The sequence below is a fragment of the Salvelinus sp. IW2-2015 genome, linkage group LG4q.1:29 (assembly GCF_002910315.2).
Source record: "Salvelinus sp. IW2-2015 linkage group LG4q.1:29, ASM291031v2, whole genome shotgun sequence".
Taxonomy (NCBI): domain Eukaryota; kingdom Metazoa; phylum Chordata; class Actinopteri; order Salmoniformes; family Salmonidae; genus Salvelinus; species Salvelinus sp. IW2-2015.
In genome coordinates, this window is record NC_036842.1 from 49,531,328 (window position 1) to 49,556,465 (window position 25,138).

General features: G+C 41.2%; 2 protein-coding genes across 3 annotated transcripts in view; one reads left to right on the forward strand and one right to left on the reverse strand.

The window, feature by feature from the left end:
* Window positions 1-4,355: 4,355 nt before the first annotated feature.
* Window positions 4,356-8,440, reverse strand: ciao2a (cytosolic iron-sulfur assembly component 2A). Its single transcript, XM_023984902.3, has 5 exons — window positions 7,880-8,440; window positions 7,271-7,435; window positions 5,821-5,870; window positions 5,310-5,355; window positions 4,356-5,011 (listed from the first exon to the last, which is right to left on the reverse strand). Exons 1-5 carry the CDS (start codon window positions 7,905-7,907, stop codon window positions 4,911-4,913), a joined length of 390 nt encoding a protein of 129 aa, XP_023840670.1. The 5' UTR covers window positions 7,908-8,440; the 3' UTR covers window positions 4,356-4,910.
* Window positions 8,441-8,934: 494 nt separating this feature from the next.
* The window catches only part of spg11 (SPG11 vesicle trafficking associated, spatacsin), a 78,049-nt gene continuing 61,845 nt past the window's right edge, over window positions 8,935-25,138 (forward strand). For both annotated transcript variants that reach the window (XM_023984903.1, XM_023984904.1), the window contains exons 1-13: window positions 8,935-9,373; window positions 9,547-9,734; window positions 9,968-10,195; window positions 10,379-10,577; window positions 10,920-11,057; window positions 11,239-11,621; window positions 12,778-12,923; window positions 13,021-13,153; window positions 19,484-19,639; window positions 21,025-21,203; window positions 21,573-21,749; window positions 24,376-24,447; window positions 24,888-25,015. In XM_023984903.1, the coding sequence (XP_023840671.1) occupies window positions 9,144-9,373; window positions 9,547-9,734; window positions 9,968-10,195; window positions 10,379-10,577; window positions 10,920-11,057; window positions 11,239-11,621; window positions 12,778-12,923; window positions 13,021-13,153; window positions 19,484-19,639; window positions 21,025-21,203; window positions 21,573-21,749; window positions 24,376-24,447; window positions 24,888-25,015 (2,357 nt within the window). In that variant the 5' untranslated portion in view covers window positions 8,935-9,143. The remainder of the gene's footprint in view (window positions 9,374-9,546; window positions 9,735-9,967; window positions 10,196-10,378; window positions 10,578-10,919; window positions 11,058-11,238; window positions 11,622-12,777; window positions 12,924-13,020; window positions 13,154-19,483; window positions 19,640-21,024; window positions 21,204-21,572; window positions 21,750-24,375; window positions 24,448-24,887; window positions 25,016-25,138) is intronic.

Consider the following 25,138-nt stretch of genomic DNA (forward strand, 5'->3'; position numbering starts at 1 on the left):
CTACTACCATACCCAGTTCATAAGGCACAAATCTTTTTGCCCATCCACCTGCTGAATGGCACACACAATTCAGTTATCTTCTTCTTCTGGATTTGGTACATGGATCGCATCAAACTTTTAGGTGCATACACCTCCACCCACTGTACTGGTGTGCGAGGCCATTCACGGCCTACCTARATTAAATTCTTTGATACAGTAGTACAAAATCAGGAAAATTTGCCCAGCCAACTATTACACAACTTTAAAAAAAAAAAGAAAACACATTCCACTATTTAACCCTATCCAGTCCTACTCCAGACCAAAGGTCTGAGTGGAATTAACACTACCACTCAACACCCTCTGCAGCTGTTCTGCAGTAAATCCTCGCAATCCCAAGTACTTCTCTGCCGCTGCCACCACAACCTATTTTCTCTGACTTTCGATCCATTTCTGCAGTACAATTGACAACCATGGCTATAAATGCTAAAAAGACCACTTTACTGAATGAAGCACATCTTCCCATCACTCTCAGTCTCTGCCTACTCACAGGAATCCTCTCAGGATCRCTCACCCTGTACCCATTTTCCTAAACTACTCTTCACTGCTTCAGCTTACAGCACTATCTGTACCACTAACCCTGGTAACCACAATCTGCCTTTCTCTCAGCGGACACCGATCTCCAGCCCTATGGGCGCCACCACAACTASCACAAATAACTTTCTTCACCGACACCACACATTCCTTCTTCTCATGCCCTCCTGCACACTTCCCACATCTAGGCATCGCCCTCCTACACACAACATGCCCATAAACTTGACACCTAAAACACCATAGTATTTGAGGAACAAAAGCTGTCACGGTATGACTGACACTTGCTACCTTAACCTTATCTGGCAAAGACTCTGCATCAAAACTCAGCATGACAAACAACGTCTGTTTCCCCACGCACTCCATCGGATCTACGTCTCACCAAACGGCKGATGTCAGACACAAGGAATTTTCCATTTCAATTGCTCAACACTTAATGCCACCCCCGTTAAAGCAGGTCACAATTGTTGTCGCATAATCCGGAGCGCCCGGTCCCCTCTGGGCAGAGTAAACACAATAAATCATCAGAAGTCCACTGAGTTACCTTCACCAACTCAYCAGTCCCCAGCCTCTTCTCCACCCAACCTGARACKACATATGGATCAGACAAATTGCAACGATCCATTTTCTCTACAAATCTCACTCCCACTGGGCCAGAATCATCCTTATCATCCTCGGGATGAGGCCCGAACTTGGCGGTCCTCACCCCAGGTACTTCARCCTCACTCCCGGCAGGTTCCATCTCTGKACTACTGGAGCACGTATCCCTCTTTTTGCCWATCTTCCTCGTCACACTACTTCCCTCTACACTCAATATCTTAGCAGTCATCACTCCACCTGCCACCACAGTTAATTCATTCTCACACGTCATGTTCAATTTCCTCAAGCTCTTCCAAAAGTTCTGTGAGATCCTCTATTCGATATTCAAACATCCTACTTTTCTCATTTATTTATTATAAGTCAATTTGTAAGTCGCTCTGGATAAGAGCGTCTGCTAAATGACTTAAATGTAAATGTAAATAAGTCCACCATATTCTCCTTCTCCAGATCTTCCAGAAGGCTTGCGCAATCCCAGTCCATATGTTGCACGCTTCCTTTTTGTCTTACAGCCCATGTGCCCAATCATGTCAAGGCTGAAAATACCTTATTTAACCAGTCTCCTCCCCTTCATCAACACTGATTGAAATGGATTTAACAGGTGACATCAGTAAGGGATCATAGCTTACAGGTGGTCAGTCTGTCATGTGAAAGTGCAGGGGTTTCTAATGTTTTGTACACTCAGTGTATATCATGGTTCACCTGCATTGCATATTCTCTTTCATATTGGTGGACATGGCAGAAAAACAGACTATTGCTAATGGATGTTTGCCTATTGTCCCACTTCAGTGACTCAGCGAACCTTGTTCGACCATGCTGTTCGAGAGTTTACTTTCTGTTTCGCTACACAGATTCAAATGAAACGAGAGGGCAGTGATCGGAATGGTAGATCAGGCTACCTCAAATGTTTGTCATTGTGTAGTGTCARGGCAAGGAAATGTGTATGATTTAAAATAATACTATTCCATTAAAATGTCTTGCATGTGTAGTTTCACACCTGCTATGTCCAGTTTCTGCTTCATTCCCAGGTATGGTGTTTAGCTCAACAGTGCCCTCCACTGAAATGGTACCGTCATTACAGAAGGGATACACAACTATTGAAAAACACATGTTAGAATCATTTTCCAGCAAAATTACACTGACTTTCCATGTGGCCAAGAGACACATTATACTTTGAGTGGTGAATTTTTATTTCACCTTTATTTAAAACAGGTAGTCCAGTTGAGAACAAGTTCCCATTTATAACTGCAACGTGGCCAAGACAAAGCAAAGCAGTGCGACAAAAACAACAGAGTTACACATGGGATAAACAAACGTACAGTCAATAACACAGTAGAAAAATCTATATAGAGTGTGCGCAGGTGTAGTAAGATTAGGGAGGAAAGGCCATAGTGGCAAAATAATTACAATTTAGCATTAACACTGGAGTGAGATGTGCAAGTAAAGATACTGGGGTGCAAAAGGGCAAAAAAACAAAAACAATACGGGGATGAGGTAGTTGGGTGGGCTATTTACAGATGGGCTGTATACGGGTGCAGTGATCGGTAAGCTGCTCTGACAGCTGATGCTTAAATGCTAGTGAGGGAGATATGTCTCCAGGTACAGTGACATTTGCAATTTGTTCCAATCATTGACAGCAGAGAACTGGAAGGAAAGGCGGCCAAAGGATATGTTGGCTTTGGGGATGACCAGTGAGATATACCTGCTGGAGCGCGTGCTACGGGTGGGTGTTGCTATGGTGACCAGTGAGCTGAGATAAGGCGGAGCTATAACTAGCAAAGACTTATAGATGACCTGGAGCCAGTGGGTTTGGCGACGGATATGTAGCGAGGGCCAGCCAACGAGAGCATACAGGTCGCAGTGGTGGGTAGTATATGGGGCTTTGGTGACAAAACGGATAGCACTGTGATAGACTACATCCAATTTGCTGAGTGTTGGAGGCTATTTTGTAAATTATATCACCGAAGTCAAGGATCGGTAGGATAGTCAGTTTCACGAGGGTATGTTTGGCAGCATGAGTGAAGGATCCTTTGTTGCGAAATAGGAAGCCCAGCTGATTTGTAGTGGTCCAGATTTTGCAACTCTTTCAGGATATCAGCTGTCTGGATTTGGGTGAAGAAGAAGTGTGTGTGTGTGTGTGGGGGGGGAATGCTTATTGAAATTCTCAATTATCATGGACTTATCAGTGGTGACAGTGTTTCCTAGCCTCAGTGCAGTGGGCAGCTGGGAGGAGGTGCTCTTATTCTCCATGACGATTTGGAATTAGTGCTATAGGATGCAAATTTCTGTTTGAAAAAGATAGCCTTTGCTTTCCTAAGTGCCTGTGTATATTGTTTCTTGACTTCCCTGAAAAATTGCATATCGCGGCGGCTATTCGATGCGAATGCAGTACACCACAGGATGTTTTTGTGCTGGTCAWGGGCAGTCAAGTCAGGAGTGAACAAGGGGATATATCTGTTCTTAGTTCTACATTTTTTGAAAGGGGCATGCTTATTTAAGATGGTGAGGAAGGCACTTTTGAAGAACAACCAGGCATCCTCTACTGACAGAATGAGATCAATATCCTTCCAGGATACCCAGGGCAGGTCGATTAGAAAGGCCTGCTCGCTGAAGTATTTTAGGGAGTGTTTGACAGTGATGAGGGGTGGTCGTTTCACAGCAGACACATTACAGACGCAATCAATGAGGCAGTGATCGCTGAGATCCTGGTTGAAGACAGCAAAGGTGTATTTGGAGGGAAAGTTGGTCAGGATGATATCTATGAGGGTGCCKGTGWTTACAGATTTAGGGTTATACCTGCTAGATTCCATGATKATTTGTGTGCGATTGAGGGAATCTAGCTTAGATTGTAGGACGGCCGGGGTGTTAAGCATATCCCAGTTTAYATACCRAACAGTACGAACTCTGAAGATAGATGGGGGGGCCATCAATTCACATATGGTGTCCAGGGCACAGCTGGGGGCTGAGGGGGGGGTCTATAACAAGCGGCAACAGTGAGAGACTAATTTCTGGAAAGGTGGATTTTTWAAAGTAGAAGCTCGAACTGTTTGGGCACAGACCTGGATAGTAAGACAGAACTCTAAAGCTAACTCCGCCCCRTTTGGCAGWATAACGATGCATTTAGCCATTTCAGGTGAAAAATAACCCCAGCAGAAAAGACATAGAAAGTACAAATTCCCCTCAAAACAAAATCAAGCTTTTTAGGAAGATGTTTTATTTCCTATTTCAATCATGTTAGATAAAGATCAAACAAGACAGAATGCAATATACACTGCTGTCCATTCTGGGGCGATTGTTCGAGGGACGTTGCTCAGAAGTCTAAAAACTAACTGGGAAGTGCTCACATTTTCCTGAAACTCRTCATCTTATCCCTTAGTGATTCTTTCATGATTACAATAAACTTGAAGTTGTAATTCTGTGACAGATTTGGACTTATTTTTTTACCATGGTGGTTATTCACAAAAGGATTTACGAAATTTTACCGATACCGATAAGGTAATCTCCGACATATCCTCCAGGCACTTGTATAAAAACACACATATTCCATGATGGCTATGATTTTAAGTTGATGGCTGGGTCGCATTCATTAGGGTACACAGTAGCAAAAGGTTTTAAAACGGAAAGCGAAAACTAGCATTTCTAAATGGACAGCTCCAGCTAGTACCTCCCTGTTTCAGTCCATTTTCTTCCAATTGGTGCCTATTGAATACCTTGGTCTAAAGTCCCTGAGATGTCAGTCCCTTGGCTCAGTCATCAGGTTCAGTAACACACTGCTCCACGATGTCACGCAGGTTGGGGTTCTCCATTGCAGCTGCTACTCTCTCCTTGTCGTTGATCTGTTTGTTAACTGTAAGAAAATTGATAAAAATCACAATAAGTTTCCTTCTATTGTCAAACTGCATAAATGGGACCAAATGGGTTTGAACCTAGATTGTCTGAGTGCCACAAGTAATGTTATTCCCGCTGAGAAAAAGCCTGAAGGCTTGTAAAATATTACCAATAGGGGTTAATGGTTCACAGAATTACTGGTTTCATAAGACAAATTCTAGTTGGGTTTTTCGTATGTAAATAGAAAATGTCTTTTTTATTCAAAATACATTGTCTGGAGATATAGATAAGGTGTTGTTTTAAGTAATAACACTTACTATCTTCCTCGGTAGAATGGGTTCCCTCAGAAATGAAAATGTCCAACTGTTGAACAAGAACAGATACATTTAAACTTTAAAATAACAATAAATAAGCAATTCATCTGCATGAAGTTGGGAAAACTAACTGTGTGTGTTCCCACAGACAGGTCTAATCAGGGAGACAGCTTGGAGGTTAGCYCACCAGACATACAACCAGAGCCAGAAAACAACCACACTGCATTTTCATAGTTCCAGAGGCACCGCATTATAAACCAAGGCAGCACAAAAGGGGAGAKGATTTTACAACACTGTTTCCCATTTAAATTATTGGCTTCAGAGACTACCCTTGGAAATAAGACAAAGCGCTATGCATCAAAGGTTTGGAAAATAAGACTTTTCTTAATAAATCACTGGATGAGAGAACGTGTTCTTACTAAACAGACTAACATTGTGTGCATCAACATTGATTTAGGGATTAGTTGTATGATAACACTTTTCCTCTAATGGGTGTAATTCCCTCGCTGCTTACCTTGTGTTTAAACGGCAAGCATCTTTGCAGTTTAACTTGTAAGCACAGGCCTGAAACACACGTTACAGAATAATTTACATTGATGTTTTAAGTAGGCAATTTCTGTGTTTCCCCTAGGATTTTTTTTAAGCAGCGGTGGCAGAGTTAGGGGGGGGTATACATCTATATTATGTATTTTTTTAAATACTGTATATCCATAGAACAGAGTTAATTGACCCTGTGGGAAGAAGGCCATGTTACAAAGAGTGAAACGTGGGAGTTTCTCATGAGACTGCCATTTAACATTAGTCCCCTTCAGAGAATTATTGGGAACATTCACTGAGTGTTAAAAACATTAGGAACACCTTCCTAATATTGAGTTTCACACCCTTTTCCCCTCAGAACAGCCTCAATTCGCCAGGGCATGGACTCTACAAGGTGTTGAAAGCGGTTGGCTGGATGTTCTTTGGGTGGAGGACCATTCTTGACACACATGGGAAACTGTAGTGAAAAACCCAGCAGCGTTGCAGTTCTTGACACTCAAATCAGTGCGCCTGGCACATACTACCATACCCCGCTCAAAGGCACTTAAATATTTTGTGTTGCCAATTCACCCTCTGAACGGCACACATATACAAGCCATGTCTCAATTATCTCCAGGCTTGCAATTCCTTATTTCACCCGTCTCCRCCCCTTSATCTACACTGATTGAAGTGGATTTAACAAGTGACATCAATAACYGATCATAGATTTCACCTAGAATCACCTGGTCAGTCAGTCATGGAATGAGCAGGTGTTCCTAATGTTTCGTACACTCAGTTTGTCTAGACAAAGTAGCTCTAAGTAYATCAATGCTACATTAAGTCAGACCACCTAAGTCAAGTTAGTTGACAACCTCGTGGAGGTATAAACTGAAACTTGTGGAAGTATAAATGCAAAGTCTGTTGCACTTCAGTCATGCCAGTCTGAGTGCACTAATATGCRGGAGTATGGTTGGAGAGGTGCCTGCTTGTGCTCCAGTTATCCTTCAATAGCCACCGATGCCAGTATAGCTTCAAAGACAACATTGACCATTGAAAGCATGGCACTTTATCATGTCCCTATTTTATTAAAAGGATAGGAAAAGGGGCCTCATGGACTCTTACATTCTCTGCCCGTGCTGCCAACTTTGAGGTAGACAAGAATGTAGTAGAGATAGTTGTAGCTCTATAAGAATAATAGCCTGAGTGTCAGTCTGTTTATGCTATCATGCCAACTCCTTGTCTCTCATTATGTTTGGCTTGACAGCAACAGCAATGGAAGCAATGGAGATGTCAACAGCACGAACAGATCTGCGACCAGGCTATGAGAATGCCACTGTAGTGTTGTCACATAAAACATTGTATCAGTATGGATGCAAGAGGCTAAATATCTATTTCTCTTCATGTCAGTTATGAACAGTTGTTTCTTATCAGTTGAAACAGAGACACACCGATTAGTGTTGCCAGAGAGCAGTGTGGGACAGTTGGGGAGAACTTGATAATTATGAGATACTCGTCCTCTCCAAGCTCTTGGACTTCAACACATTCTTCACACACGACATTCAATTCCTCCAACGTGTTAGGTTTCTCTGGGTCTCGAATAGTGCGAATGACATCTGGGGAAAAGAAACTGGGGTTGAGGTGGTGAACAAGCACATCACTTACAAATGTTAACTATTTCAGCTGGTTATACTGACAACGAGCTAGCCATCAGTTGAAATTAGCAGTTGTCTGAATGTTTCATTATCATAGAGAAAATAAGAAATTGTAAAACAATCTCAGATCTTTTAGTGCGGTCTTGCCAACTCCGTTGGTCACTTAGGCGTGACAACGACCAGACTTGTCAACACACAAACTGTTCTGGGACCAGGCTAGATAAATAGTGTTATATCTAACTAATGCGTTAACTAGCAAGTTTGAAAGCCATAACTTGCATAGTTAAATAAAGGTTCAATCAAATAAATAAATAAATACTAGCACGCAGCCTAGAAAACCTGTCTTTAACGTTAGCTAACTAGCTCTCTAACTAGCTGTATCAAGATGCAAATAAACCAATTTACCGTATACTTCCAATGCTTTCTCTTCCATCTTTTGGGTCCTTGGTGCATTCGTGTTGTCTGGCAATCCGGTGAACTGCAATACTTTGTGACTCAATGTAACGAAGTGAGACAAGGCTAGACACTATTTCAATTTTCAAATACTCGAGCTTTTTGAGAGACTTTGACATCAGTGTTTTCACGCTCCCCTAAACCAGACAGTGTGTTCACAGTTTAATAAAACATACTAGCATATGGATTGGCTCATCAACGCGGTTTTTATAAGAAGACTTAAGCTTTGACATCTGCGTAGGTTGTGACAAACGAAAAGTCGTCACTAGTTAACACAGTAACAAAGTTATAAACCCCGCCCATTTAAAAAAATGCAATCTTAGTTTTAAACATAACGCTAACCTTAACCACAATGCTTAACCATGCATAACCCTAACCTTAAATGAATCGCAAAAAGTACATGTTTGTTTTCATAAATTTTTACGATAGCAAAATTTTTCTTTGTGGTTGTGTTATCTAGTGGGAAGTAAAACGAAAGCCTGCGCTGGCTGTTTACTTCCTCCTTCAGATTCAGGCAAAAGCAAACGCTGCAAGATCTATAAAAGTACGGTTTTCTGCTCTGCATGCATAATCATTTAGGAATTTCTATTGTGTGTATTCATTCATTTATTAATATTTTCAATAATTTGCCTTTAAACGGCAATTAGTGGTGTAAAATATCAAGTTTTCAACCGTGATGCTATCCTTGCTTCTGCTTTTCTTTTAAGTTTTATGGAAGACTACAGCTACTGTATGGGGTATTGGAACAAAAACAAAACATATCCCATTGCAGACATACAAAAAACTAATTAAACAACCATCACACTACTTCAGTCACAGATCAAAACACACCCCACACAGGCTCAGGTGGCTGTGAGCAAGGAGCATTCATCGACAGGATTCCTTGTAATGCCTCTGCAGAAAAATACATGAGCGCTATCCTTGCTTGATTATTACTGTCTTTTATATATATATATTTTTTCGTTCTCCTATTGGGCAATAGTTAATCAGCTGATACAGAGAACGCATGTCATGTGATTTGTGTCAGGATGTAGGTAAGAATGTTTACGTGAAAGAGGAACACACACATACACGAAAAAGAGAAAGATAATGTCCAAATTGTATTTGAATTGTTCTCTCATTTGACGACGAGTCGACAGCTGAGTATATACAACTGCAAATAGCTAAATTACATATGAGATCGTATCAGTTGTAAGGCATCTGCATCAAATTCGACATGATTATGATAAATATGTTGCACAGATCTGAAACTCGAGATAACTGTGCATTAGAAGTCGCTCTCATCCCGGAGAGCAACCTCTGTGAAAATGTTGTAGACACAGCAAAAGCCAAAATGGCCCAAGGCTGCTCCTTGCTCTGCTGTTTGAGTGGTGCTGGGGGGCTGACAGTCGGCGACATTTCAGAGAGCAAGGCACCGGGGAGAACGGTGGATGGCYCATATACAGAGTGAGTAAAGTGAGCAACAAAAAAAAAGTAAACTGCCATATGCATTTGTTTCCACATTGATGATGGGATTGGTTCACACATCTCGTGTCTCTGTGTCAGTGTGTGTGTGTCAGTGCGTGCGTGCTATATCTTCAAAAAGTTCTCTAATCGAATGAATTTCTCGTTGTCTGTAGCTTTGCCTGGGAGGAGGTGACAGTTTACAATGGAGCCCGTGGCAGCCCTAGACTTCTGGCTGTGAGCGCTGAGTTTGAGCTGACACTGTATGAACTGGAAGTAGAGGGCCCTACCTCTGGCCCTCTTGTCTCTGCCTCGGAGTTCACAGCAGATAAGCTACTGCAGCTGGTCAAGGAGAAGGTCCTGAGTACGTCACACCAATGTCTTTATCATTATCAGTTTAATTCAGATTGAAAGTAGTGGATAATATTTGTCTTAGAGAACACATTAGGGTACGCAGAATTAGCAGTTGTGCCTTAAGTTATACTCATTGTTATTTTCGTAGCTTTGAGTGTTATTTTACATACATTCCAACTTGAATCTATCCATATGAATTCGAAACCTATACTAAACTGCACTGCTTGCATTTTGATTCTGCAGGTGTGGCTGAGGTGGTGTCCTTGAGGCTACTGTCCTTTGTGGATGCCAGAAGCTTTCTCCTGCTCAACTCCAGTGTTGTGTTGCAGCTGCAGTGGCAGCAGGGGGCTGAACCGGAGACCCTGTCCTGCTGCAGCATCGTTCTGCCCCCCAAATCCCCCCTGGACACATGCACTGGATACCAGCTCTGCAGAGGCATACTCTTTGTGTTGACCACAGCTGGAGTCATATGTATCCTTAGCAATTTCATGTGTAGTAGTTAGCCCTGAGACACAGGGCTGTGCAGACTTCTATGGCGTCTAGCCATAACTGCCATAAGAGTCTTCAGGCATCTCTCACGACTAATTAGTAGTATCTTACTCTGATCCTGATTGTCATTCAGTATACTGCTCTATCTTTAACACAGTGCTCCAGATGTGTTTGACAGTGCTGAGGGGAGGAAGCTGGCCAGTGTAGACCTGCCCTCGTACCGCACTGCTGGGCTGGGGGAAGACGAGCCGGCCCCCTACCTGGACTCCTTCTGTCTCCTCCAGGTGTCTCCTGACCTGGGTACTGCTGTTGCTGCCACTCAGTCTAACACTGCCTTTGCTGTCGACCTCAACCACTACTTCAGGTATTTCAGCAGTAAACAGGGAAGAACTATCACTGAAACCCGCCAAGATGGTTTACTTGTGATTCAATCTGTTCAGTCCACCTGGATGTCTCACAATGGTATTTTCTTGATTTTTTTTCTTGATTCCTTGCTTCCTTTTTCTTCGCCTCTTTCCCAAAAACATTCAAGGAGAACATCCTTGGTTCCTCCCTTGGTACCTTTTCCTTCAATGCGTTTTTAGAAGGAGGCGAGGAGAGAGGAGGCGAGCCATCAAGGAAATGCAAATTGAGAAGGGTTTCCGATGAGCCCCTTCTTCCTCTGATTGACAGAAGTTGTTGTGTTTTTTTCCTGTCGTCCTGGTAGCATGTACCCAGAGCATCTGATGTGTCGGGTGGTCCCCAGTCGCCCTCCACTCAGGCCCCAGGGTCCCTGTGACGAGGACAGCCTCTCCAGCTCCACCTACAGCCACACTGTGCTGGGCAGCTCCTTCAGCACTGACCGGTAAGAGGAAGAGCATAGAATAGAACAYAATAGAATACTCTATTGTCAGTTTTGTACATTGCATTTTAGTTAAAGGGGAGTGTATTGCATACCATTTTTTGTTTTTATCTTTAATCCCCTGAAAGTTAAATGGGGTAAATAATTATTTGTTTTCCTCTCTCCCCCTTCCTGTTATCTCCAGGTCCTGGGAAGCTCGGCTGACTTCTCTGTACAACAAGGCCAAGGCTACCCCTCCCTCTTCTCCTCAGACTCCGGGGGCTCCTTGGTTTAAGGATTTCCCCCACATCGAGTGTGGGCGGGCAGCTATCGCTGCCAAGCTCTCCCAGAGCAGAGTCCCATCAGGGGGAGCCACCATGCAGTTCTCTGTGCCCGACACAACTACCCCAGTGCTGCTCTCTGTCTCTGAATTCTCCACTGTGTTGACCTTTGTCTCCCCTGGCAACAGTGAGACAACTGTGGCCTTCTGGGATCTGCAGTCCCAGAGTGTTACCTACCACCGGCCCACCTCGCCCACCMTGCCTATCCAGCGTACCGCAGAGGAGCAGCTCAGCCTGCTTCTGAAGAGTGAGTCTGCTACTGAACACATATGAGAGGTGTTTAGGGTTCCTGAGTGATCCTGTATCAGCCATGACTCAAATTTGCTTGAAAATCAGAGACAAGGTTTGAATATTGCTGTCCATCAATGATTCCCAACCAAATTTACTGAGCTAGATCAATTTTGACGAAATAAAAGGTAACTTTTCAGTTTGTCGACCAGTATAACGTACTATGTGCCAGGGTTCAACATTAACGCTTTCCGCTTGCCAGGACAAGTATAAAACCATGGTCAGACAAGAAGAAAATAGATTAAAGTTGTTCGAATGGACAAGTAAAAAGAAAATCACACAAACGCGCAATGTGTTGCACACTGTCCTCCCAATCTCTGCAGAGCYCATCGGACTATAATATTGTAGGCCTGCATTGACAGGGACGAGCGGAGATTCAATCATGCAGTCAGAAGAATATGTTTTTGTGATCAAAGCGAGCCTAGTCGAGTTTACACATTTGTTGATTTTCATTGCTAGTTAGTGAGCCCATTTATAGCAAAGTTTTTGTCAGAATTAAAGCTTTTTTGTCAGAATTAAGGCTCAGTGCCTTTCTCCTCGCTAGGTGAGGTATTGAACACAGGGATGTCAGTAATTTTTGGGGAAATAAATATGACTTGTTAAACTAAAATCTCTTTGAGCAATTGTTTTACTGGTAGAATAAAATAATATAATTTCCCAATTTTTTGTGTGCATAAAATATAGCTCAGTATTTTTGTTATTTATTTTATACAGTGATTTTTGCTCATCTTTATCAATGGTGTCAATAATTTCAGACCCCACTGTAGGTTGTGCGAAGTTGGTTGAATCTTATTCTAAATGAATCACAGCTGTAATGGCTGCCAAAAGTGCTTCTACCAAGTATTACATCTGGGGTGTGAAGACATGCAATCATTATTATTGTACCATTTTTTTGTCTTTTTTATTAATTTGGGAAATGTTCTATAATATTCTTTCACTTTCAAAATGTGGATTAGGTTGTGTAGATCGGTAAGAAAAAAATCAAATGCAATACTTTTTTAGATACCACTTGCAGTTTTCTTCTGTAAAAATTGTGAGTAGACATTCACTAGGCACTGTATGTTTTCATTATTCATGTGTGTATGGATATTGAGTGTAGCTCTTGTGTGTTGCAGCGTCAGGCCTGTCCCTGGTGCTGTTTGCTGTGTCACAGGAGGAGCTGCTCAACAGACTAATGGTATTTGGCAGTGCTGGCACAGTGGACTCTCTGTGTCACCTTAATGAATGGGGCCGCTGCTCCATCCCCATTCACGCCCTGCAGGTAGGAGGCCCTGGGGCCTGTTCAGTTGGTTAAATGGTTTGCTTAATTTCACAACAGTACGTACTGAACGACACATGCCTTTGTCTTGTATTTGTAGGCTGGTCTGAAGAACCACCAGTTAGACACAGTGGACTTCTTCCTGAAGAGCAAAAAGAACGTCCTTACTCCACCCTCTGGGTATATTCTACCTGACCAATCAGCTGCCATCTCAACCCAGAGCCAGCTGAAGAGTAAGGCCTTTACAATCAATTTCATATTAATCACATAAAGCCCTAGAATCCTAATATAAATACTTAGTATTATTGTAATTGTATGCCATAGTAAGTACAACTTTGACATGCATCAAATCTAATATTATTTGTCACATGCGCTGAATAKAACAGCTTACTTACAAGCCCTTACCCAATAGTGCAGTTCAAGAAATYGAGTTAAGAAAATATTTATTACATTTAAATAAAGTAAAAATWAAAAGTAARACAGTAGAATTGCATAACAATAACAGGGCTATATGTAGGTAGGGGTGAAGTGACTATGCATAGATGATAAGATGATAAACAGTGAGTTAACAGCAGTGTAAGAACAAGGGGGGGGGGGGTCAATGTAAATAGTCTGTAGAACTTTTGGAGGATCTGGGGACCCATGCCAAATCAATTCAGTCTCCTGAGGYGGAAAAGGTGTTGTCGTACCCAAGACGACTGTCTTGGTGTGTTTGGACCATGATGTTGATGCTACACTATTTTATGTCTTTGTGCAGGGGCGCCACCTTCCTGTTATTTTAATGGATTATCAGTATCCCAGGCTTCTTTAAGATTTCATTACATGCTTTATGAATTTCAATGTGCAAMTGATGTTTGTTTATTTTTCAATAATTATTCACTCAATACATACACTTAGGTTGGAGTCATTAAAACTKGTTTTTCAACCACTCCACACATTTCTTGTTAACAAACTATAATTTTGGCAAGTCGGTTAGGACATCTACTTTGTGCATGACACAAGTAATTTTTCCAACAATTGTTTACAGACAGATTATTTCACTGATAATTCACTGTATCACAATTCCAGTGGGTCAGAAGTTTACATACACTAAATTGACTGTGCCTTTAAACAGCTTGGATAATTCCCGAAAATGATGTCATGGCTTTAGAAGCTTCTGATAGGCTAATTGACATCATTTGAATCAATTGGAGGTGTACCTGTGGATGTATTTCAAGGCCTACCTTCAAACTCAGTGCCTCTGCTTGACATCATGGGAAAATCAAAAGAAATCAGCCAAGACAGAAAGAAAATTGTAGATCTACACAAGTCTGGTTTATCCTTGGGACCAATTTCCAAACCCCTGAAGGTACCACATTCATCTGTACGGAAGTATAAACACAATGGGACCACGCAGCTGTCATACCGCTCAGGAAGGAGATGCATTCTGTCTCCTAGAAATGAACGTACTTTGGTGCGAAATTGTGCAAATCAATCACAGAACAACAGCAAAGGACCRTGTGAAGATGCTGGAGGAAACAGGTAGAAAGTATCTATATCCACAGTAAAACGAGTCCTATATCGACATAACCTGAAAGGCCGCTCAGCAAGGAATAAGCCACTGCTCCAAAACCGCCCAAAAAAAGCAAGACTACGGTTTGCAACTGCACATGGGGACAAATATCGTACGTTTTGGAGAAATGTCCTCTGGTCTGATGAAACAAAAATAGAACTGTTTGGCCATAATGACCATCATTATGTTTGGAGGGAAATGYGGGAGGCTTCAAAGCCGAAGAACACCATCCCAACCSTGAAGCACGGGGGTGGCAGRATCATGTTGTGGGGGTGCTTTGCTGCAGGAGGGACTGGTGCACTTCACAAAATAGATGGCATCATGAGAAAGGAAAATGATGTGGATATATTGAAGCAACATCTCAAGACATCACAAAGCCCTGACCTCAATCCCATTAAAAATGTGTGTGCAGAACTGAAAAAYCGTGTGCGAGCAAGGAGGCATACAAACCTGACTCAGTTACATCTGGTCTGTCAGGAGGAATGGGCCAATATTCACCCAACTTATTGTGGGAAGCTTCTGGAAGGATACCCGAAAAGTTTGACCCAAGTTAAACAATTTAAAGGCAATGCTACCAAATACAAATTGAGTGTATGCAAACTTCTGACCCATTGGGAATGTGATGAAAGAAATAAAAGCTGAAATAAATCATTCTCTCTACTATTATTCTGACATTTCACATTATTAAAATAAAGTGGTGATCCAAACTGACCTAAGACAGGGAATTGTTACWAGGATTAACTGTCTGGAATTGTGAAAAACTGAGTTTAAATGTATTTGTATACTTCCGACTTCAACTGTACCTTTGAAATATTCCATGGTGCAAATAGTGTACAGTTCAAGTGACACCTTTCATCCATTTGTCATGTTTATGTAATGTAGTATTGTGTTGCAAGGTCAATACACTTCACTGAGTTATAAATCCTGCTGAAAATAAGGCATACATTGATAATTCAATTGAAAGCTACAATGTAATGGGTAACACTGTGAGGACACTAGGTTGTAAATGCAAGTAATCTGAAAATCCTATACCATGCATGACAATTAAAAGCTTGGGGAACACAGACACATGAACAGAAACACGCACAGCACACACGGGGATAGTTACGACGGTAATGATTCATATTGTGCATTGACACATGGGAGTTATTGGGCCGACAGTCTGTCGTATCATCCTCGCCTCCTGAGTCCTGCTTCGATCGTTGTATAGTAGGTAAAGCATTGGAGCCCCTTAATCTAGCCCACTGGGAGTGGCTGACAAACAGGAAGGAACAAGTATTGGTATTTTATTAGGATCCACTACTCTTCCTGGGGTCCACACAACATAAAACATGTCATAATACAAAAAATGTATAAACAAGAACAGATCAAAGACAGAACTACATAAATTAAATAAATATCACACACAGACTAACACACACACAAATGTGTATTTAAATGTGTCTGCATTCCTGTATGTGTGTGTACTAGTATGTAGGGCTGGGCAGTATACCGTATTTTACGATACACCGGTATTTGCACGGACTGGTTTGGGTTTTTACTTTACCTTCTATAATGGTATTTTAATGTTTGGTTTGTTAAATGTGATATGCCGTGTGTAAAGTCTATTTTTATAGTTTACTCCGCTACTTGAGTCATCCCTCTCTGCTCTCTCTCTCCATGCCGCTTTCCACACAGACCTGGTCCCACCCCCTGCCACTCAAGGAGCGCATTTGTTGTTGCTTGACATGCAATAATGTTGATGACAACGATGTTGTTTCCACTTCTTAATATAAATCCACAAGCGTTCTATAATTACAATATTAGTTTGTGTTTCTTACATCTGCAAACAGCTAGTTTGTAATTTCTTAGCAAGTTAAGCTAAATCATGTTAGCCACTAATGCTAATCGCTAGTTAGCTGGCTAGTCAACGGGCTATTAAAAGTAGAGGTCGACCGATTATGATCGTTCAATGCCGATACCGATTATTGGAGGACCAGAAAAATCCGATACCGATTAATCGGGCGATTTCAAAAAATAAAWAATAATAATAATTAATTAATTTGTAATAATGACAATTACAACAATACTAAATGAACACTTATTTTAACTTAATATAATACATCAATAAAATCAATTTAGCCTCAAATAAATAACGAAACATTTTCAATTTGGTTTAAATAATGCAAAAACAAAATGTTGGGAGAAGAAAGTAAAAGTGCAATATGTGCCATGTAAAAAAGCTAACGTTTAAGTTCCTTGCTCAGAACATGAGAACATATGAAAGCTGGTGGTTCCTTTTAACATGAGTCTTCAATATTCCCAGGTAAGAAGTTTTAGGTTGTAGTTATTAAAGGAAATATAGGACTATTTCTCTCTATATGATTGTATTTCATATACCTTTGACTATTGGATGTTCTTATAGGCACTTTAGTATTGCCAGTGTAACAGTATAGCTTCCGTCCCTCTCCTCGCCCCTACCTGGGCTCGAACCAGGAACACATCGACAACAGCCACCCTCGAAGCATCGTTACTCGTCGCTCCACAAAAGCCGCGGCCCTTGCAGAGCAAGGGGAACAACTACTCCAAGTCTCAGAGCGAGTGACGTCACCGATTGAAACGCTATTAGCGCGCACCCCGCTAACTAGCTAGCCATTTCACATCGGTTACACCAGCCTAATCTCGGGAGTTGATAGGCTTGAAGTCATAAACAGCTCAATGCTTGAAGCATTGCGAAGAGCTGCTGGCAAAACGCACGAAAGTGCTGTTTGCATGAATGCGTACGAGCCTGCTGCTGCCTACCATCGCTCAGTCAGACTGCGCTATCAAATATCAAATCATAGACTTAATTATAACATAATAACACACAGAAATATGAGCCTTTGGTCATTAATATGGTCGAATCCGGAAACTATKATTTCGAAAACAAAACGTTTATTCTTTCAGTGAAATACGGAACCGTTCCGTATTTTATCTAACGGGTGGCATCCATAAGTCTAAATATTCCTCTTACATTGCACAACCTTCAATGTTATGTCATAATTACGTAAAATTCTGGCAAATTAGGCGGCCCAAACTGTTGCATATACCCTGACTCTTCGTGCAATGAACGCAAGAGAAGTGACACAATTTCACCTGGTTAATATTGCCTGCTAACCTGGATTTCTTTTAGTTAAATATGCAGGTTTAAAAAATATACTTCTGTGTATTGATTTTAAGAAAGGCATTGATGTTTATGGTTAGGTACACGTTGGAGCAACGACAGTCCTTTTTTGCGAATGTGCACCGCATAGATTATATGCAACGCAGGACACGCTAGATAAACTAGTAATATCATCAACCATGTGTAGTTAACTAGTGATTATGATTGATTGATTGATTGTTTTTTATAAGATACGTTTAATGCTAGCTAGCAACTTACCTTGGCTTCTTACTGCATTCGCGTAACAGGCAGGCTCCTCGTGGAGTGCAATGTAAGGCAGGTGGTTAGAGCGTTGGACTAGTAACCGAAAGGTTGCAAGTTCAAATCCCCGAGCTGACAAGGTAAAAATCTGTCGTTCTGCCCCTGAACAAGGCAGTTAACCCACCGTTCCTAGGCCGTCATTGAAAATAAGAATGTTCTTAACTGACTTGCCTAGTTAAATAAAGGTGTAAAATAAAAAAGGACAAATCGGTGTCCAAAAAAACGATTTCCGATTGTTATGAAAACTTGAAATCGGCCCTGATTAATCGGTCGACCTCTAATTAAAAGTACTGAGTCAGAGTAAACTAATACAGCCTGATCCCAGTACTGGTGGAGGCTTAAATCAGCATGTTGTTTGTGCAACAGTATCTTCTAAATCAAAGAGGAATAGGCAAAGCATGAATATGTTGGCTACATGAATAAAGATTTAATAAAGCCAAAGATTATAGGGTCCCCTAGGAAACACTGAACATCACTTTGGGTCCTACCCTGTCACAATAACTCCATGGCATTTTCATTCATTGTCATGTTAAACACTGTATTCAAAGTGCCCACTATTATTTATATTCTAACTATAGAATTATAATAAACATTCTATTTCCATGATTCCAAAAGTTCACCGATCTATATCACATTTGGTTAAAAATAAGGCCTAGTATTTTTGCCCATATCGTCGCAGTGTGGAAATGATCTCAAATGAGTGCAGGAAATGCAGAAATTGGTGGAAATGCAGGGAATTATTTTAGGTTGAAGTTGAWTTGAACAGTGTAAAACAATCAGAATGGAGAAAGACCCATTTGAAATAATTTTGAATATATGTGTTGCCACCCTAGGGTCATGCACTACTCATGAAGCAAATTTAGAACTTTTATTCATCAGAAATATAAAATACCGTCAAATACAGTAAAAAATCTGAAAAATACCATGATATGATATTTTGGCCATATCGCCCAGCCCAACTAGTATGTGTGAGCATACCGTTTGTGTGCGTTTGTGTGAGAGAGAAAGGAAAGGGACTATACCGTAAGATATCTCATGCGATGTCAGCTAGAATTACKGCTCCTAATAGTAATTGCCTTCTCACATGATGTCTCACTGTAGTCTCATCACAGCCTAGTAATTGAAATTGTGTGCATCCGCCCCCATGCATTTAATTTGTTTGTGTGTGTGTGTGTGTGGTTGATGTTTTCTCCTACTGACTAGAATAAATGTGTTCAACCTCTGTAGTGTATTATGAGCTTCATATTAATAATCCTGGCGTGTATATGTAAAAAAAAAAATATAAAAAATGTATGGGTGCCTTCAATGGGTAGGACATTGTAATTACCAGAATGTAATGAATAGAACAGTAGCAAACACAGCCATTACAATGGCTAAATTTCCCCCTTTTCTTCCTCCACTGCCCTACACATATGACCTAGGTACAGATCTAGGATCAGCTTCCACTCCCCCAATCCTAACCTTAACCATTAGTGGGGAACATGCAAAGCTGAATAAAGATCAGCTTCTAGAGGCCACTTCATCCTACTCCAGATATGACAGTATGAGTGTTTCTCTCTGTTCCTGTAGATGTCCAGGATCTGTGTCCGGCTCTGGACCTTCTGCGTTGTGCCATCAGAGACAATCATACTGAGGCCCAGAGCCGACAATTTTCAGAACAGCTGCTCAGCATCACCCTGGCCTTCCTCAACACACAAGTCAGGGCCGTCCTCTCCGCCACAGAGGGTAAGACACTTCTCTCGCCGCGTTCCCCATGCTTTTGAATGCGCTGCTTGCATGTTAAACCCAGTTCCATTGCTACACACGCCAGTAGATTCTGGAGGTTGCTAACAAACTTTCAAAAAACTTTTGGGATAAAATGACAACATGTACGTTTTAAAACCGTGAWCAATCCCTTTAAGATTTTTGAGGGGACACTGCATCAACCTGCTTAGCTACAGAATCCAGTTGCTGTAAGCATGATGCATTAGGAGTGCTGCCTCACTGAGCAGAGTCATGGTCGAGTGGTATCCCTCCGGCTCTAGGCTCATGTACTACAACTCTGGAGACTGGGGTTGAAACCCTTCACACTACTATGCCTGATCCATTTCCCCCTCTGTTTCTCACCTCTCTGAAATGAAATCAATAACATTTGAAATCCATTTACTTTKAAATAAAAAAATACTGCTATCTCAAGCAATCAGCCATGGCTGGCACGAAAACATCTGAGGGAGATTGCATCAACCTGCTTAGTTGCCAACTGTATAACAAAAAAATTCAGTTGACATTAGAATTTAGTTTGCTTCCACATGCAACGATATTACGGAGTTACAGTTTATATAAGGAAATCAGTGAATTGAAATMAATTCATTAGGCCCTAATCTATGGATTTCACATGACTGGGCAGGGGRYCAGCTGTGGGTGAGCCTGGGAGGMCATAGGCCCACCCACTTGGGAGCCCAGCCAATCAGAATAGGTTTTTACCCACAAAAGGGCATTATTGCAGACAGAAATACTCCTCAGTTTCATCAGCTCTCTGGGTGGCTGGTCTCAGACAATTACGCAGGTGAAGAAACCGGATGTGGAGGTCCTGGGCTGGTGTGGTTACACGTGGTCTGTGGTTGTAAGGACGGTCGGACCTATTGCCAAATTCTCTAAAACGACATTGAAGGCGGCTTATGGTAGAGAAATGAACATTAAATTCTCTGGCTACAGCTCTGATGGACGTTCCTGCAGTCAGCAAGCCAATTGCACACTCCCTCAAACTTGAGACATCTGTGGCATTGTGTGTGACAAAACTTCACATTTTTGGGATCTTTTATTGCAGCTCATGAGACATGGGACTAATACTTTAAATGTTGCGTTTATATTTTTGTTCAGTGTAGAAAAGTCTATAGAAATAGAAACTCCAGCACACTGGTGACCTTAATGCTTCATAAATGTAACAGATTTTATATTTCAGTCTCAATAGGCCTTCATCAGGGATTTGTACTGATGTTATTAGGAGATCAGGACCAAACTTGAGTTTGTATGGTCTATGTTGAATCATGATACGGTCTGATGATGGTGCGTGTTTCAAACTTTCAATAACACAGAGGTTTCTCCCTATTCTCTAATTTCTTTCTTCACAGAGCTGGATGAGAACCTGCAGGAGTGTGTGGAGATCTTGGATAGTTATGTTTCGGATCTGCGCACCTTCATGAAGAGGTTTCCCTGGCCAACAGGTGGCGACACTTCCACCCTTGTCCCATCCCCCATACCTGTACCTGAGGAGGTGGAGAATGATGACTGGGGTTCCCTCTCTTCTGAGGTAAAAACACAGTGAAGCTTTCAGAATAGTTACTTTATTGTCGATTCTTCAACTCAAATTAATTAATTTGCTGTCACAATCACACATATATGCGCACACACACACACACACACACACACACAAGGAGCAGATTGGGCATGAATCCTCAGCGACATCCTAGATGGGTCATCATGATAACGGCTTGAATTTATGTCACACTTTTTAACCATAGGCCTCAAAGCACTTGACATTTTGCTAGGGTAACTCTTCTCATCCACCATTCACAACAGACATTTTGCACCAGAATGGTTCTCCCCAATTGGCTATAATTACATAATTATCTACAGTAATGACCAGATATCCAATTTCTGATATTGTGTGTGCGTCAAGGAGGTGGTTGAGCGGGCAGTGCTGACCAAGCAGATTCCCCGGGCCCAGGCCTACCTGAGGAGCCAGAACAGGCCAGATCAGCGGCTGGAGGAGTTGAGAAGTACGGGGCTGCGTCTGGCCTTCGACTGCCTCACACACAAAGACCTGGAGCAGGCCACTGCACTGCTCAGGAACATGGTGAGACTATGGCTACGTTCGGTTGGCTTTCACTAATCCATTCTGGAAGGATTCTGTATGGAGGAATGGTCTACGATCCCTCCGAATGCGTTCTCCAACTCATAAAACCTTTCAGAAAAAGGCTCATTGCCGTTATCCTCACAAGGTGAGGTATCGAAGGGAAAACTGGGGTGTCAAAAATGTTGTCTTCTACCTTTTTGAGAAAAAAAAAATTACTTGTTTAACAAAATCGCTTTCTCTGAGCAATTGTATTAGTATAAAATAATTGAATTTCCCCCAAAAATGTAGCATACAATATAATAGCCCAGTATTTGAATTTATTTTATACAGTCATTTTTGCCCATCTTTGTCAAGGGTGTCAATAATTTTGGACCTCACTCTATATGTCATTTAGCACACGCTTTTATCCAACGGCACTTCCAGTCATGCATGCATTCGTTTTACGTATGGGTGGTCCTGGGAATTGAACCTACCATCCTGGCGTTGCCACCACCATACTCTACGAACTGAGATACAGAGGACCAACTCTATGTAGTCAGACATTTTACAATATGGAGATGGTTAAACAATATGACTCAGCATATTCGTAGTTAGACAACGATGAACAATGGTAACGATATAAGAAAAAATWAAATAAACAATATASCAGCGAGCAGCAATGAACGGGGTTCAGAGGATGATAGAAAGGACWCAAGATCAGTTGAATAGCAAATCAAGCACTCTATCATGTAGGAACAATCTTCCTTTATGTGCAATCATAAGTCTAAATACAACATGTGAAGTGAATCGGATGAACGGTTCYTGAGGAGAAGATGATTGCAGATCATTTTTAGCATTAGCGTTACATATGCAGTAATCAGTTATTAATAGTTTCCTTGTTTTTTAGATATCAATACCAAATTCAGTGGGCTTCATCTTAGGGATGTCCATGATAGCGATGACAAGTTTCAAGTTGATAGGCCACCGTGGAGTGGATTTCCAGTGGTTTAAATTGACACGTAAAATCCGATTTGGATTTGTCAACTCAGCCATCTCTTAGCCAATCCCTTGGCTTTTCTCAAACTAAGTTAAGAGATGGACCTGTTACTTATCGTTCATGAGAATAAGTTTGCCCAAGATGGAGGAGAATCTTTCCTGATAGACCTTATGAAATGTGGTCAGCATTAGAAAAGACACTTACATACAAAGTTTTAAGTCTCTAGGTCAAACAGGMCGGTGAATAGGAGGGTTTAAGTGAGATTGCTTATAACAGAGCAACCTATAGGCCAGTCGTGCCATTCTTTTTCACCAAGTTATTCATGGCCTCTAGTTTCTGTGTGCCAAATTAGAAAAAAACMATCTATGCTTGAGTTATTTGACTATGTCAAATATATTTATTTTTAATCTAAGAATAGCAACAGCTTTGCTGTGAACCCCTGAAAAAAGGTTTTCAACTTGGATAAATCTCACAATTACCCTTGGACAAAAGAACTCAGACATATTTAAGGAAGCTGATCTATAACATATTTAGACACAAGTTACGATGCAATGTCTACATGATTAAAAAAAAGTTAACCCTTAGCTACAAAGAAAAATTGTCAACTTTTATATATGGCTAAAACCTAAACTCAGAAATTATAACCAGATCAAAACACCTATGATCCAGAACCCTATGTCACCTGACAAGAAATCAAAGAACCTTGTTGAGAACTGGGATACTGCTTCTGGCAATTGAATTAGGTAGGTTCAATGCCATAAATAAAGAAGAGCAGCTATAGACTGGTTGTTTGTTTAGCAACAAAACCGACGTGTGCTATGGGATTGGCTTATATTGTTGGCAACATGTAAACTATATTTTGTTTCCAATGTTTATTGAAAACATAAATACATTTGCACAATGAGCACTTGTTGTCTCTCAAATACATCGTTGCAGTTGTTGGAAAGCTAGCTAGCAATTTTTTTACTATATTAGCATAGACGTGACATCAGTCTAACACCTCAAACCAAGACATTTTATCATCACTAGATAAAACGAGTACTGTACTAGCTCCAGGGTGCCAATAATTCTGTCCATGCCATTTGTCTTTATTTCTTTTATAAAACCGTTAAACTTAAAATAAAATTGGTTCTGCAGTGTTGAAAATCCAAAGTTTTTTCAATTTCATCTTGTTTTAGAAGAAATGTGGGATTTCTTTTTTAATGCAAGGGTGCCAATATATTTGGCCGCAACTGTATGTATGTACGTATGCATGTACTTGTGAGCATATATAAGTATGATCATTTTCTTTGGATACAGCAAATACGGTGTCTTATAAGCCCATGTGGGCTGGGCATCATGAAGATGCATGACACTATAATATAAACAACCAATTAATCAATCATATAACATTACTTGACAGTGGTTACACTGCATGACTATTTTACATAACACACAAGACATAGACAGAGCTTTGCTATTCAATTGTGCCCAGAGTCTGCGAAAACAGGGATGATGTTAGCATCTCACTCACACCCCATGACCAAGCAGGAATGTTGGTGTGTCCTCCATGACTAAATGGTAATTTCTCATGCAACTGAAACAGGAGTCTCCTTGTTTTTTGTTGTTGTTTGTACTCTGGATAAAAAAGCCGACGTTCTCTGTTTTCAGGGTTTCAACGTAAAGAAGCAACTGCATAACATATGCCTCTACACAGATGACCGGGACCTAAGGGACTTTGTGGTAAGACTATCATTTTGAGCAACTGGGATGATCGCATCTAACATTGGCTTTCATTATTTGGATGATTTGACTGTTTTTAAAAACTCATTCCAGCCAGACAAGGGGTTAGTTACACTGCATTGAGTTTAAAAACATAGTCCTTATCAACATCTCTTTATGAACTCATTACCTTTTGCCAGCTTCAAATGCGTTATTTCTTTTATTTAACCTTTATTTAACTAGGCAAGTCAGTTAAGAACAAATTCTTATTTTCAATGACGGCCTAGGAACAGTGGGTTAACTGCCTTGTTCAGGGGCAGAACGACAGATTTGTACCTTGTCAGCTCGGGGATTTGAACTTGGAACCTTTCGGTTACTAGCCCAACGCTCTAACCACTAGGCTATCCTGCCGCCCCACTAAGTCTGATTAAGATTTTGTGGTTGTCAATTACTGTGTGCAGGTGGAGGAGTTGTCAAAGCAGAGCTATTTGTCTGATGAAGAGACACAGAGGGTGGAATTCATCAAACAGATTGAGGCTTTGTGTGCTGTGCCTGAGACGCGCTCCACAGACCCTGTGGGCAGACAACGGTACGAGGCAAAACAGACTATTTACTGCAWTTGGTTTTTCAGTTTTATCTTCATGTACTTTTCTCCTGTCAGGATTTCTGACACTGTATCCACCTGGGTCGTGTTCTTTAGTCACCAAACAGA

Bases quoted from the DNA above. Each gene is read 5' to 3' on its own strand.
- ciao2a (XM_023984902.3), bottom strand. From the start codon at position 7,907: ATGGAAGAGAAAGCATTGGAAGTATACG. The intron at 5,871-7,270 runs GTGTGTCTCTGT...CGTGTGTTTCAG, and splicing joins CTCTCTGGCAACACTAATCG to GCCTGTGCTTACAAGTTAAA. The intron at 5,356-5,820 runs GTAAGCAGCGAG...CTTGTTCAACAG, and splicing joins GCTTGCCGTTTAAACACAAG to TTGGACATTTTCATTTCTGA.